The 15978-nt window shown below is 42.5% G+C and overlaps 1 protein-coding gene across 1 annotated transcript; it reads right to left on the bottom strand.

Annotated features, from left to right (window-relative positions):
• Window positions 1–544: 544 nt before the first annotated feature.
• On the bottom strand, window positions 545–9259 carry LOC146672734 (focadhesin-like). The gene is made up of 6 exons (XM_085389521.1): window positions 9051–9259; window positions 8481–8746; window positions 7311–7415; window positions 2350–2451; window positions 2126–2253; window positions 545–1018 (listed from the first exon to the last, which is right to left on the bottom strand). The coding sequence occupies exons 1-6, from the start codon at window positions 9187–9189 to the stop codon at window positions 976–978; spliced, it is 783 nt and encodes a 260-aa protein (XP_085245647.1). The 5' UTR covers window positions 9190–9259; the 3' UTR covers window positions 545–975.
• Between the last annotated feature and the right edge of the window lie 6719 nt (window positions 9260–15978).

Consider the following 15978-nt stretch of genomic DNA (forward strand, 5'->3'; position numbering starts at 1 on the left):
CGAGGAGGGAGAAAAAGGCGAGTGGAAAGGTACGAGCTGTCGTCGAGGAAAAACGGGAGCTGGAAGCATGTAAATATAATAATAACCACTGCAGCCAAGAAGAGTGCCTGACGAGCCCAGTTGTAAGTAAGCTATTAAGACTCGACTGTACACCGTGTTCGTGTTTTCCTCCGAAAACAGTAAGTTCCGTTGGAGCAGTCTTTCAATGCCTCTCTCTGTCTCTCGCAAGAAAAGTTGACCCACACAACAAAGTAAAGCTATTTTTCGGCTACGAGCCGACAGGGACCCCGCCGTATTAGTCAGAGGTCCCTTTACTACGGTTCGGAGTCGCGGACCTTCAGTAATAGTAATAAATCACACAGCAATAGTACATTCACGTTGTTGTAAAAAGCATGATAATATATTAAGTAATCCAAAGTATTCAGAATACGTTACTGTCATTGAGTAACGTAACGGAATACGTTACAGAATACATTTTGGGGCATGTATTCTGTATTCTGTAATGGAATACATTTTAAAAGTAACCTTCCCAACACTGACTGTAAGTGACTAAAAGTGAGTAAAGTGTTGGTAGTATAAGAGTGTAGTTTATGTTTCTGTGGGAAATGTTCTTATCAGCTGGAGTTAAAAAGCAGAGCTGCTTTGGGGACAAAGGTGGCGCTCCTCCTCCTCTCAGTCCTGCAGGAAATGCAGCGGAGGCGTCGCCCAGAGGGGAGCCATTGAAATGCAGGGTGAAGAATGTGAGAGGGGTCACTGATGATTTTGGCTGCCTGTCTGAGGGCCTGTTGATGAAAACCTGCCAGAGTTCTGACAGGCAGGCCAATGATTTTAGAGCACACTGATGCTGCAGTCTGTTCCTGTATGAAGGCTGAGGGAGTGGGACCAGCAGCTGATGGAGAAGGTCATGATGCTTTCAGGAAGACGTAGTAAAAAGTCATCATGATGGGTGTGCTGACTCCAAAGGAGTTGAGTTTCCTAAGGAGGTTTAGCCACCATGTCCCCTGCATGCTGGTAAGGCCTGGTTAACACACACATCAGCGTGAACAAAGTGGGAAATGTGTTTCTTCTAATTTTGTTACCATTTTTATTTAAGAAAAAAGCATTAAAAGTGCCAGGACACGTGTAAGTAAGTAAATGCCAAACACAGCTTCTTATCATTGCAAACTCTTATGGCTGCAAATGTTTTACAATAAAAGCAAACATAAGCATTTGTGAAAACAACAAAACAGCTCAATGATTTGCTAAATTTGTACTGTAGCATCCATCCAGAGGGTTTCCCAGGTTTTCACTAATGCTGCTAAAAAAGCTGCATGTACATGTTAGCAGGCGTAACAGGCCCCGGGAGGATGGACAGTGTGCACCAGCTGGTTAGAACAAAGGAAATAATCAAATAAAATCATCGTTTTATTTCATCAACACACATAAAGGCCAGTTCACAAAAACTGACCAGCATTAGCTAACAGCTAACATGTAAAGGACGTGTGCAGGAGCCTGGATGCAGTTTGTGGAGTTTATATGATCAACATAGTTTTTGGGTTAAAGGTTAAAACTATAAAGTTATGGCTCACTTGCTTAGAGTTGTATTATATGGGAAGCAGTGCTTACAGACTGACATAGTTGGATTTCTTTTGCTTCAAATGTATGCTTTTATTTTGATAGTCTGACAGAGACAGGAAGTTAGCTGCCTCTCAGTCTCTCTGTTTGAACTGAACTTTGTAAGACTTTGATCCTTCTGGATTCAGGCACGTGTAGCTGCTCTGGACATTTGTACGGAAACATTTAAAACTCGACTCCTGCTGATTTTTGGAGAAACAGGGACTCAGTGGAGCGTCGAGCTGAGGCTTCATTCACTGCAAAGCTACAAAGTGCATTCATTTATCTTAACAAGCAAAGTTGATGTGACTGAAAAAACAAATATTTCTATGTTTCGGAACTTTCATCAGCTTGCTGAGCAGAAACATCTATGAAGAGTCCAGTCAGTGATTATTACTCATTAGAAGGGAAGATGAAGAATCCTGGTGTTGGAAGCTCACACTGTCTGCACTGTGCATGCAAAGTCCACTGAATGAATGAACCAGTGAATGTAGGAAGTGCCCACTGTTTCTGTAAGTATGGGAGGACCCACCTCTCTCTGCAGATGTCCCTGACACAGGCGGCCCTGGCCAGGATCTGCTCCCACTGGGCGTCCCTCCCCAGCACCACCCTGCTGTCCTGCTGGCTCATTAGACGCTGCAGCTCTGGGTAGACCCGGTCCTTACAGACATGACCAAAGCAGCACACAATCAAAGACAAACAGAAGCTTTGAACACATGAATATGACATTTATAGTAATGCGTTATTATTACAAACCTGTTTTTTCCACAGAGCGGTCATGAGGCGCAGTCCCACTGCTCTCAGCTTGGGGGAGCCGGCCAGCATGTGCAGACTGTGCAGCACGATCGGGAAGCAAAGCTGGAATATTACAGCACATATGATCAGAGCCAAGTTTACAAGAGAAACACACGGTTACAGCTGAAGAAGGCAGATGTTAGACGATGACTGCTGGTTTGGAGAGTCCAGCTCACTGACAGAGTGCTTTATACTACAGAGCACTGCATCTATCCCACACAGAGGCTGCTGTGGTGGAGTCCAATCCCAGCTCCTACAAACAGGGTACAAGAAACACTGTCTGTGTTCACACAGAGAAAACTGTGTGGGAGACGTGGGAATTTCTCTTTGCTCCTTTGTCAAAGTGCTAAACATCGAGAGGGGAACATTTCAGTTATGTGCACAAACTGATTTACCAACATTTGCCACACACAGTGCCCTGCTAATGGTGCTAATATTTAGCACAGTTTGTTTAATGCAGTGTTTGATTTGTTGCTCTTGATATTGTGCCATTCATTTGTGCACAGAGATGGCGTCACAGAGATTTGATGGACATCAGTCTGATCTCTGCTTTTACACTGATAAACCTCAAACACATCTTTGTTTATTAGGTTCATTTCAGGACCACAGACAGCGCAGGACAATCAGCTGTGCTTTATGGATCTACATAAACTCAGCTGCATTTGATGTGACAGCCATGAGCTGTAGATCACAGATACACACACCCCATCAGCACAGATGTGTTAGTGGTGCTGTTAACACCAGCTGGAGACATTTACAGTTTGTTTTATCCCTCAGGTGTTGTCTAAATACAAGAATGTATGTGTAGGTAAAATACAGTGGGTTGCAAAAGTATTCGGCCCCCTTGAACTTGCACACATTTTGTCACATTACAGCCACAAACATGAATCAGTTTCATTGGAATTCCACGTGAAAGACCAACACAAAGTGGTGCACACGTGAGAAGTGGAACGAAAATCAGACATGATTCCAAACATTTTTTACAAATCAATAACTGCAAAGTGGGGTGTGCGTAATTATTCACCCCCCTGAGTCGATACTTTGTAGAACCACCTTTTGCTGCAGTTCCAGCTGCCAGTCTTTTAGGGTCTGTCTCTACCAGCTTTGCACATCTACAGACTGAAATCTTTGCCCATTCTTCTTTGAAACAGCTCCAGCTCAGTCAGATTAGATGGGCAGCGTTTGTGAACAGCAGTTTTCAGATCTTGCCACAGATTCTCGATTGGATTTAGATCTGGACGTTGACTGGGCCATTCTAACACATGGACATGTTTTGTTTTGAACCATCCCATTGTTGCCCTGGCTTTATGTTCAGGGTCGTTGTCCTGCTGGAAGGTGAACCTACGCCCCAGTCTCAAGTCTTTTGCAGACTCCAAGAGGTTTTCTTCCAAGATCGCCCTGTATTTGGCTCCATCCATCTTCCCATCAACTCTGACCAGCTTCCCTGTCCCTGCTGAAGAGAAGCCCCCCCAGAGCATGATGCTGCCACCACCATATCTGACAGTGGGGATGGTGTGTTCAGAGTCATGTGCAGTGTTAGTTTTCCACACAGAGCATTTTGCATTTTGGTCTCATCTGACCAGAGCAGCTTCTTCCACATGTTTGCTGTGTCCCCCACATGGCTTGTGGCAAACTGCAAACGGGACTTCTTATGGTTTTCTGTTAACAATGGCTTTCTTCTCTCCACTCTTCCATGAAGGCCAACTTTGTGCAGTTGTGATGGCATGCCACACATGGTAAGCGCCACACCTCACCACCCGTTGATTCACTTTAGTTTAATTTACAGTCACTACTTTAAAATATTCTTATTGTTCAATATTGTTTCTTTATTAAATGTATTTATTTTTCCATCACACCTTCCAATGTTTATATGGCGTGCACACATATTAACCTTGCAAGGTCAAAGTTCCGTTTTATGTTATATTAATACATCTTTTCTTTGTTTGAGTTACCTGGGGGTTGGCTTCTCCTCCTGTCTGGCAAAAGGTGTAGCAAAGGGCTGAGAGACCTGAAGTACCACTGACAGCCTAATTGGATTGCACCACATGCTTCATTGCCTGGGGGGTGTTTCATGTGTGTTTAAATGTTTTGTATTAGTTGGTTATATGGCAGCCATCTTGTTTTCCCCCGTGTGTGTCATTTGGTTTAGCTAAACCAGTATTTAAGTTCCCCTGTGTGTAGTGATGGCCAAATGATAGTGATGGCCAAATGAAGCTTTCTGAAGCTTGTATTGAAAAACGGTTCATTACTCGAAGCTTTTAAACAGTCCTCTCTGGTGACATCTGGTGGCCAAAAATACAAAGAGCAGCTTGAATCCACAAAATAAAACCAACTGCTTCATAATGACTGCTCTCTCTACAGAGTGGAGTTCTGTCTGATATTGGGCCGCTGTTGCTTTGAACGTGTATTTTTTTGGTGGTTAAGAAAATGTGTTTTATTTGTTTAATAAATAGTTTTGACCAGTAAACTCTCCTTGTTTAAACATGCACCATGGTGTGGTCTTTCTTTGCTTGTGACTTCTTGATGTTAGTAAATACAATAATTGAAAAAATACCACGTTACATATAATATATACATATAATAATGTACAACACATTATGGAGTAGGCTTCTGCTCTGAGGTCCTGCCTCCATGCCCTTATGCAATTAATCGCTAGACAGGTGTATTTATAAATACTATTATATCAGGGAAATTTTCCCAGACATATTTTTGACCTGGGGGTAGAATTGATTGTGAAATGGAAAGGGAAAATGCTTATGAACTTGCAAATTAAAAACATGATGCATTTAAGGTAACCCTTTTTCATTTTTATTTAAAAAGAGAATTTGTTCTAGTGTGCGATGGCCAAACCTGTTCCTTTTCGTGGAGATCATTTCTCCTGCCTTAAGGAAAATCCCTTCACATGGCACAGAGGAGGCTGGAGTGCAGAGAAACTGGTAGAGATGCAGTTATACAGTCTACCTGGGCCCCACAAACTATCAGCTAAAGAGAATAAATAAATTCAATTGCTGCACATTTGGCAGACTAACATTTTCAGATTAATTAAACAATAAAATATATATTTTTACAACATTACATGTAAAGAGTCAAGTGGAAGTTTTTCTAAAGTTATTTAATGATATTTATATTATGGAAGCAGATTTTTGACATTTTACCTTTTTCCCGTTTTCAGATATAATAAACACGCACAAAACAAAAGCAAACGGCCAAACACAAAGCTGGAAAACCCACCCGATTGACCAAAATCCACTCAAAATACTCCCACACAACAGAACCTCCTCTATTCCTCGCTGGCTCCAAATCTCTCAGTGGAATGATCAGTGGTTCGCTATCTGTCACCATCAAAACGCTCCACAAATCCCGCGAATGATTCGCTTCCTTATAAACCATTGAATCAGATACCGAAGCAGTTAGGTTCTAAATGAAGCTTCGGACGTCCCCGATCACGTGACTCTGGCCAAACGAATCAAGCTTCGACACAGTGCTTCTGAAGCAGTGTGTTGATTTTTTTGACACACGCACCGGAGCTTCAGCTTCAAGCGGGCCATCACTACCTGTGTGTCATTTCAGCAGGTCAGTTTGTCATATGGTTGTTTGAGGTTTTGTTAATTATTATCTTGAGTTTAGTCTATTGAGTTGACCTCTTTTATTGGTCTGCCTGTTTAAGTTTTGGCTTTGTTAAATATATTTTCATATTTTTGGGTCAATAAAACCCCTTTTTTGAATTAAAACCACCTGTGTCCTTTATGCTTTACTGCTTGGTCCCTGACAGCAGTGCACGACTAATAGTCGTCCTATGGACAGATTCCCCCACCTGAGCTGTAGATCTCTGCAGCTCGTCCAGAGTCACCATGGGCCTCTTGGCTGCATTTCTGATCAGCGCTCTCCTTGTTCGGCCTGAGTTTAGGTGGACGGCCTTGTCTTGGTAGGTTTACAGTTGTGCCATACTCCTTCCATTTCTGAATGATGGCTTGAACAGTGCTCCATGGGATGTTCAAGGCTTGGGAAACCTTTTTGTAGCCTAAGCCTGCTTTAAATTTCTCAGTAACTTTATCCCTGACCTGTCTGCTGTGTTCTTTGGACTTCATGGTGTTGTTGCTCCCAATATTCTCTTAGACAACCTCTGAGGCTGTCACAGAGCAGCTGTATTTGTACTGACATTAGATTGCACACAGGTGCACTCTGTTTAATCATTAGCACTCATCAGGCAACGTCTATGGGCAACTGACTGCACTCAGCCCAAAGGGGGCTGAATAATTACGCACACCCCACTTTGCAGTTATTGATTTGTAACAAATGTTTGGAATCATGTATGATTTTCGTTCCACTTCTCACATGTGCACCACTTTGTGTTGGTCTTTCACGTGGAATTCCAATAAAATTGATTCATGTTTGTGGCTGAAATGTGACAAAATGTGGGAAAGTTCAAGGTGGCCGAATACTTTTGCAAGCCACTGTATTGTACTTCCAGTCCCAGATTGGAGCCTTTGGATCATGTAACCTCTGTTTATATGATTTCATTACAAAGCTGGGGCTGTTCTATTAGCAAATTACTGGCAACCAAAAATCTCATGTTGCTCTGAACTGAGCAGCTCCTGGCAGACTGAAATGACGGCTTTGCAACTTAAATCACCCAAAAATCTAAACTAACATCTATCGCTGCTATTGGTGGATTGTGCTCACAGGCTGGTATTTGAGACACGCGGGTCCCTGGTTTTTAAACTCTAGGAGCCTCCTGGATGAAGAGAAGCTCCTCAGACTACATGACCTGGATGACCCCACAGATAAAAGCTCACATGTGTGTATGATGGACTAAAACACACTGTGAGCGCTCAGATGAAGTAGAAAGGTGCTGCTGATGTTCCAGCCCCGTCTCCAGACGCTCACAGTCAGTACAGGTTCTTCTTAGTCGTGCTGCGTACCTTATGAGTGCCGAGGTTTGGCAGGCTTGTGAGAACAGCGTGAGCCAGGACGGGATTCTTTTCTTTGGTCAGTTTGAACAAAAGAAGCAGCACGAAGGGCGGGACCTGCAGAGGGAAACACCCACATCAGCAAACACACCAACCAAACATTAAATGCACTTTGTCAGACCGTACAGAGGCTGCATCACTGACCTGTACGTGCACACAAACCGACAGCTTCACAGGATGTTCAGCATAAACAGATAGAGCAGGGTTGAGTCTGCCCTTGTGATACTAAATGTGTGGTGCCCATCTTGTACTCTGCAGTCAGTTAAAGCTTCATAGATCACACATGAAGTCCTGACACTTTAGTATGAGACAGGTTACAAATAAGGAAACAGTGAGACAGCATCACGGTCCTTAGATACATCACGCTGCTGTGCAGTGTCACAGCTTAATTACCACCACACACCTAATGGCACTCCGAGCCTTAACTGTTGCAGAGCGACCGCTTCACCTGCACGGCCCGAGAGCGAGAGGGAGGGGCAAAGAAAATAAAGGTGAGCGATGACACGTTTAATGCTGTCGAGCCAAAAACATCACTTTGAATCAACATCACTGCAGTAAATCATCATTAAGGTTTCATAGTGGTTAGCTTCTGGCTTTTCCTGTAACAAAGACCTGCTGCTGCACGTTTAACATGACAAGTACGAGCGAGCAGAGATCTCCAGAGGACTCAAATATGCCAACAACCTTCAACCAGTGCATCCAAACACCAGTGTGTGCAGCACTCTGGGAGCAATTAGAGCAGAAGGTGAATCCTCTGGGGCCCGGTGCACGCTTGAGTAATGAGGGGTAAACTCACACTTCATCTGCAGCTAGTGACTCCAACACAAGTCCAGAGAGAGGTCTGTCCCCTTAGAGCACTCCCTAACCTCTCCCTTTATACGGCAGCAGATCAGCAGCAATCACACAGCAGTGACAGCTTTTATCTTCCTGCTGATCTGAACCATTTCAAAGTCATGTGTTGGTGCCAAAACACCAGGTTATCAACATGTGTTTACTGCTCTTAGAAAGACAAACACAAGCTAGCTGCCTCACATACAACATATCTACATGTCAGAGGGAACAACATGCATTACTTTATATTCAGTCCACAGATTTAAGAGAACAGTTGTGTGGGTTATCTACCTGGCAGGGGTCGGCAGCAGCGACAGCCTGGCTTGCTTTCAAAGCCAGCTGGCAGATGTTTTCCTGACCCATGATGATGAGATAAGTCACAATCAGGACAAGAGAGGAGGACAGGCGCTGGCTGGACGACAGGGTGGAGCTGACCGCCAACAGCCAATCAGTCGCTGCTGCTGGATTGTTGGCCACTTTGCGCAGTACCGACAAATAGGGATGGGTATTGATACGATTTTCACGATTCCGGTTCCATTTTCGATTCTTTATCGATTCTGTTTAAAAAAGGAGAACATTGAGGTCGATTATCTTAGAACTTTGTTCTATATCTTCTCTTTGAACAAGATAGAAATTTAGGAGTAACATGGCCTTACAAACCCAACAGTGAGATCTTAAGAGATCCAGCCTACGGCTCTTCAGTGGGTGTCACAGGGTCCCCAGGAAAAAAATATGTAAATGTAAAATAATAAAATAAATATTCTTCTGTAGCAATAACAAAGTGTAACATAAATTATTCTGTAGCAATTACACAAGAATATCCAGTAATGTCCCTGACTACAATTAAACACATTCACTTACCGAAAATCGGTGCAAGCCTTTGACCACAAACTGAGTCACTGCTCGGTGACGTTCGTCTGTCCTGCCTGAAAGGAGACGCTACCGGCAGACTGCAGCGAGAACTGCCAGCGTCTGAGCCAGACTCTGTCTGTCTCATCATGGTCACTAAATGCACAGTGATGGCAGGTTTGTAATAAGGCAGATCGCGCTAACATAATATGCACTGTTAGTTGATTATTTACCTGCCGCATTAACGGGAGAGGACGTGCAAACGTTACCGCTGCTGCTGGGTTGAGATTCACGAGTCCGGAGCGGAATTAAAAACACGACATTCATTTAAAGTTATCGTGTGTTATAATATATAATATATATAATATATATAATATAAAGTTCTTCCTCTCAAACAAATATTCCCAAATGTTTGTCCCAAACAAAGGAAACCAAGATTACCCTTCAGCCATCCACCCACTAACTAAACAACACTTTGGTTTTCTTATATATTTTAATATGAATTTATGCTTCTTGATGTTATGCAAACGGAATATTTTGCACAAATAGAAATTCTCTTTGAGTTGGACTGAATGAATTTCACTTAACCTGATAATAATATTGATAATAATAACAATTATTTATTACATATACTAAACAATGAGGGGATGAGCAGCATCAGTAAACACATATTGTTTTTGAATACTATTAATATACTAACACAGTAACCCAAGCCCCTCCCCAAACACACCCAGTCCCACCCACCTGCTGTTACCATAACGATAAGCCAGGCTGTACTGTCCACCTGCTACCAGCAGCCTGTTTACTGGCTCCCAAAAACAGGAACAGGTAAGTCAGCACCTGTTCATCTTATCAACAGCTTATTTACTACAATATGTAGAACAGAGTTACTGACCAGTCAGAGCAGCGTGACAGTGCACACACACACACACACACACACACACACACACACACACACACACACACACACACACACACACACACACACACACACACACACACATCACTGCACTTTAAATCTGAACACTTTCAAACGTGTCACCAACATGAAGAAGACGTTCCAACAACATAAAGAAAGCCTTCATTATATTTTAGGTGATGCTGAAAATAAGCTCAGTCCTGTTTCATGGCTGTGAATGGTTTGAAAGTCTGAAACCAAACAGTGCCAGCGGTTTCTACAGGATGTTGCCTATACAGCAAACAATACAGGCTGTGCTGTAATGCTAGGTCTGCACTAGCAATACAAGCCAGAACAATGCATGAGCACGATGCTTTAGAAATGACACCACGGAGGCTTTGCTGTGCAACACTCAGACTGCACGAGCCCGACGGGCCTGACGGGCCGCGGCTTTTTGGGAGAGCACTCAGCGGCACAGTGGCAGCCTGTGATTGCTGTGGTGGAGCCCTGAGGTCATCACAGTCGGGGCTTTGATGGGCAGAGCTTTGACTTTTCTGTGTAAGTACATGAGATTTATGGCAGTTACTTTTCATTTTGATATGTTCTCGTTTATTCTTGTGTTAGTTTATAGAAATGCTTTAGTCACTCTGGGGTCACCACAGCAGGAAGCTCCATTTGTTTCATATGGCAGCTTTTATTTTTTAAAGCTTCTTATTTGCCTTTAAAAAGTGACTTTGTCACTTCCTGAGCCAACGTGTTACCATGACACTAAGGAGGCACACTGGGAATACTGGGAATACAGTTTTAGACCTGAGGCATCATCTGCAAAGGATTTTCATCAAGGTATTAAAAACAATCTTTATATTTAAAATGAATGTGTCCAATAAATGTGGTGAGAGCATTAAAATATTTATGAGAAATGAAAGCAATACTTTTGTTAAAGCTTCAAATCTGTACTTGAATCATGATTTAAACTGTGGTTGTGAACAGGGAATAAAATGATGTAATGAGGTGATGTTGCTCCTCCTCACCTCAGAGACATGTGATCAGTCTGGATGAAACTTTATATAAACTTACATGACGTGTACATTGTTGTTTCCAAATGCATTTTGCTAAACTATTTTAGTACTGTGGCAGTTTGTTGTCATGTACATCTATCAATAAGTGTTCAAACAGAGATGCTAACAGTGCCTGATTACGTCATCTTATATAACAAATATGTAGCTTTCAAAGAGAACACATGGTGATAGATGATGAAGTCTCCCAGCAGCCCTCCTACTGCAGTGTTACTGGGATACGGCTCAGAGACACCTGATCCAGTTCTAACAATAAGCTTTAGAGAAAAAACACAAAAACTAAATGGGGAGTCTCGTGAATCCAAGCTGGGAGCTGGTCCACAGGAGATGGGCCACTGAGAGACAGCTGAAGGCACTGCCTCCTATTCTACCTAGCAACAACAAATAAGGCTGCAGTCTGAGGAGGGAGTGCTCTATCAGTATAACTTTGTACTACAAGCTTTTTAAGAGACGACAGAGGCTGATTATTCGAGGCCTCGTCTGTCAGAAGGAGGACTTTAAATCTTGGATTTAACAGGGAGTCAGTGAAGAGGAGCTAATATGTGACAGATATGCTCTCTTTCTACTTCCTGTTGGTACTCGTGCTGCAGCGTTTCAGGTTAACTGGAGGCTTTGAGGCTTTTCATGGCACCTGTCTGATAACACTGACTCACAATCGTGCAGCTAGAATCACTCTCAGCTTAGTTCACAGACCTACGTGGTTGTTTGTGCACACTGAATGATATATTCTGCTCAAAGATGGCTCCTCACAGCTTCACTGGAGGCCACGATGATGCTGTTTCTAAGAGTTTTAGGGCCGAGCACAACAGCCTCTGTCTGGATTTAGAAGCAGGAAATTAGAGGTCACCAGGTCTTTTAGGTCTCTGTGATCAACAAATCACAACAACAGTCACGTGAAGGCACAGACCACGAAGTACAGAGAAAATCCCACCAACCGCTCAACCCCAATGAGCAAGCCCTCGGCCACAGCAGGAAGGAAAATCTCCCTTTTAGCCGAAACAGACTGGAGGACGGGCAGACGTCTGACCGACTGGTGGAGAGGGAGGGACTCACATGGTGGATACTCATCTCTCACAGACGGTGAGAGGACAAAGACAAAAGTGTCACCTCATATCAGGCGGCACCTCCAGGGCTGAAAACTGAAACCTGTGCAGAAGTGCCAAAAACTGCAATTCCCCTAACGGCCCCTGGAGCCTGCATCCAAAAGTGAGACAACCCCAACAGCCCCCTATATGAGCACTGTCACAGTTTACAGCTGTAGCTTTTTACCAGGCCTCACCTCTGCCCATCCAAGTGACCCACCTGTGTCACACACACTGTGAAGCTAAGCAGTGTGTCACTATGAAAGCTCCTGCTTCTTCCATGGTTTATATACACATGCTGTGTGGATCTGTGTCTGAAGGAGCACAATACATTGGGACGCACACTCATTGTGTCCCAAGTGTCACTTTCAAACTATAAAATACAAAAATAAAATCAGCAGCGTTGCTCTGTTGGTCTCTAAGAGGACATCAGGCTAACATCTACTGTTATTAAATTAGTGCGACACACCATGATGAGCTGCAGTCACACTGATACAGCCACATAGTACGTGACAGCTCAAATAATTAATCAGGAGTAATCCCCCAGATATATAACAACGCTCAATCTGGAAATGGCAAAGCCGACCACCCAAGACAGAGCAGCATGTTTGTTTCCTGCGGTGCGCAGCTCGTCCTGGTGTTTCCTACATTTCCCACAGGCCAAAGCGCTTCACCACGAAGCTTCCGTACACACGAGGCCATCCACAGTTATCTGGTGATCGTAATACGGAGAAAACTAAACTGTAAAGTCGTCCGGACACAACTTAGCGCTGAACAGGACCTGCTAATAGCAGCTTAGCATCACCACAAGCTAATGCTAACGTTATACAGCTGACGGCAGGTTCACTGTAACAGATACGCGGCTGTAACTGTAACTGCAGCAGGCTAAGAAAGACTAACGAAGCTCAGATGAAGTTATACATGCTGTTCAAAAAACTTTACCTCCTCCAAATCTCATGAACCCATACTTTACTCATAATGCAACATAGAAAACAAATGAGCTCATTGTGAATTTGGTGGCAGCAACATCCCAAAAAGCTTGCAGCATGGCCATGTTTCCAACATCACCTCTACTTTCAACAACCATCCATAAACACCTGGGAACTGAGGAGACCAGGTGCTGGACTTTTGGGAGAGCATCGTTGTCCCATTTTTGTCTGATATAAGGGACAGAGCTGCTCAACAGTCCTGCGGCTTTTCCTCTCGTGATGTCACAAATATCATCAAATATCTGGTTCAGGACTTGCGGTCTTCCACTACAAAGCCCTGCTGTAGTGTGCAGCTTAGCAACATCCTCCATAAACATGTAAAATACATCATCTCCATGGGAGCACATGTTGCTCTAAAACCTGTGTATATAATTCAGTCTTGGTTCCTTTCCAAATGTGCAAGGTGCCAATTCCATAGGCACTGATCTAATGCCAACCATCAGAGATGCAGCCTTTTTAAACACTGATAACAAACTTCAGCTCAGACCATTTGGATATGTCAGTGTTCACAGGCAGAACGTGCAGGTGTTCCTAAACCCATGCAGTGATTTCCATGACAGCGTGCCACCTGAGTAACAGAAGATCATGTTGGTTTTCAGATCTTTACTAGATTTACCCAGTAAAGATTTTACACTGCAGAACATTATTCTGATATTGTGCCACAGTTTGTAGATGGGTAAACCAATGAGAGCCCTGTTCTTCCAGTATGCTCCTTTTATACACAATTAAATGACTTCCCTATGGCCAGATAAGCGAATGAGTTGCAAAATATTCCTGTCCCTCCAACACTTACTTCTCTGGGTTTTTCTTGTCCCCGTCCCACCTTTAGAAAGATGAGGTGATGCCCTTAAATTCAAGATCAACTAATACTTTTCACAAAGTAGTAAAATCTTTCATTTTAAATATTTTTGAACATTAATTTAATTAATAACTGTTGCCTGAATGTACAGTTTCCATTTCGTGAATACCATGTTTCATATGCATAGCCTTCTGCTGATATTATTCCTGGTAAATCTCTCAAAGATACCTTTCTGGTCATCTCCCCTTTCCTTCATGTTATCAGCTTTTGCTTTGGATACCTGAACACTTGAAGGCAGCCTGTGTCTTCCACTGTTATATAATTACAGCCACATTTCTAAAATACAAGTCGTTACTGAAGTTTTCCAAAAACCTGCTTCTTCAACTGGTTAAGGAACCCTGCACCTTGCATCAGTTCTAATCTAGTTTCTCTCAGAGTCACAGCACTAAAACACCATCCATCCATCCATCCTCTTAACCTCTCCTCCAACTTAGGAACCTGTGGTGTCACGAACCCATCCCACCTGTCATGGGTACCTCTTGACCTGCCACTAGTCCATCACTGAGAGACAGAACCACACACTCATATTCACACTATGGTCAATTAAATTTAGGGCCCTTGGATTGTGGGAGAAAACAGGAATACAGCCCCCCCGCTGACAGGCGTTAATACCAGGAACAGGTTTTTGCAGGAAGGCACCAGTGTGTAAATCACTGTGCCTACTGAAACTCCAAAACAATATTCTTGAGTAATGGTAAGGTGATTAATGCCATTCTAACAAACAGAATAGTGAACTGAGATTATAGTTATAGCGATGCTCTCACATAGTTTTCATCATTCTTATCTCACAAACACTTCAAAATTCATATAAATAACTACAGGGCTTACTCCACTCCTATGGGATCCCACAAGGGTCAATCCTCAGACTAACTCAGCTTTCATTGTATGTTAATTAAGGGTAACTGGACACATTCAGTGGGAAGAATATGCAGCAGTCCTATACTGTACTATGTACCAGTAATAATTAGATGGATAGATAGATTAGATTTCCTTCTATCTCCATCCATTTATCCATTTCCTATTAACTATGATTCACACCACTGCTTTAATGTTAATATGTTTGTAAGAAGGATCTGTAACAGTTTATGGTTGAATATACATATTTCTATACTGTGTGATGCGATATGTAGACCTCTCTGTGATGTGTTAAGAGTTTCAGAAATGTGTTTTAAATAGTGCTATACAATAATGATGGTTATTTATTGTTGTTATTATATGACACTTTAAGCCAATTCTCTGGAGTACACTGAAGGCTAGTTTGTATAAGAGGGTTTTTCATAGACTTTCTTATTATTTTGTCCAAATTTGGGCGTTATTATGCAGTATAGTAAAAAACCTTTTTAGTAACATATATGCACAGAAAAGGGGAAACTGGAGTTCACTGAATTACTTCTTTTCGTTAGCCAGGAACAATCAGGTTATCATTTTAAACTCCAGTTCGAGCGACTTTGAACGTTACATTTAATTGTTTTAAGGCAGAAACATCAGGTTTCCTTTGGGACCTGAACGTAGCGTTCTTACGGGAGGTTGCCGGTAGTTGATTGGAGATCTGTGGATCTGTTGTTCTCTTATTGGTTCTTTGCATCTCGTGCTCTTTCTGAGGCCTCAAGCGGGTACGCCAAGCCGCGCGTGCGCTGTGCCTCTTAAAGCGATCCGGTTTGTTGAACGTAACAAAGACCGTAACGGAAATGACCGCATTTCATGCTCAAAATAAAATACTGGATAATTTTTGGAAAAAGTGCACCGTAGTTAGCAGTCATTAAAATGAATTTAAAGATAAATAATGACGCTGTAGTGATAATTAATATTAAATATTATTAATTAATAATTACTATTAATATTGAGTATTAATATAATTATTAATTATTAATATTAAATGATTTCCCCTCGGGATCAATAAAGTATTCTGATTCTGATTAATATCACAATAGCTACACGATCTTTTACTTTCTTAACAAATTGGTTTAAAGTCATGGCAAACAGACTTAACATCCAGTAAGTGTGTGAAGATATTCTCTTTGCCACTGAAGTCCTTT

Source organism: Rhamphochromis longiceps, linkage group LG3, assembly GCF_057381845.1.
Source record: "Rhamphochromis longiceps isolate RC_006_pf linkage group LG3, R_longiceps_female_GT1.1, whole genome shotgun sequence".
Classification (NCBI taxonomy): Eukaryota; Metazoa; Chordata; class Actinopteri; order Cichliformes; family Cichlidae; genus Rhamphochromis; species Rhamphochromis longiceps.

Bases quoted from the DNA above. Each gene is read 5' to 3' on its own strand.
- LOC146672734 (XM_085389521.1), bottom strand. From the start codon at position 9,189: ATGATGAGACAGACAGAGTCTGGCTCAGACGCTGGCAGTTCTCGCTGC. The intron at 7,416-8,480 runs GTAGATAACCCA...TTCCCTCTGCAG, and splicing joins CTGCTGCCGACCCCTGCCAG to GTCCCGCCCTTCGTGCTGCT. The intron at 2,254-2,349 runs GTTTGTAATAAT...CATGTCTGTAAG, and splicing joins CCGCTCTGTGGAAAAAACAG to GACCGGGTCTACCCAGAGCT.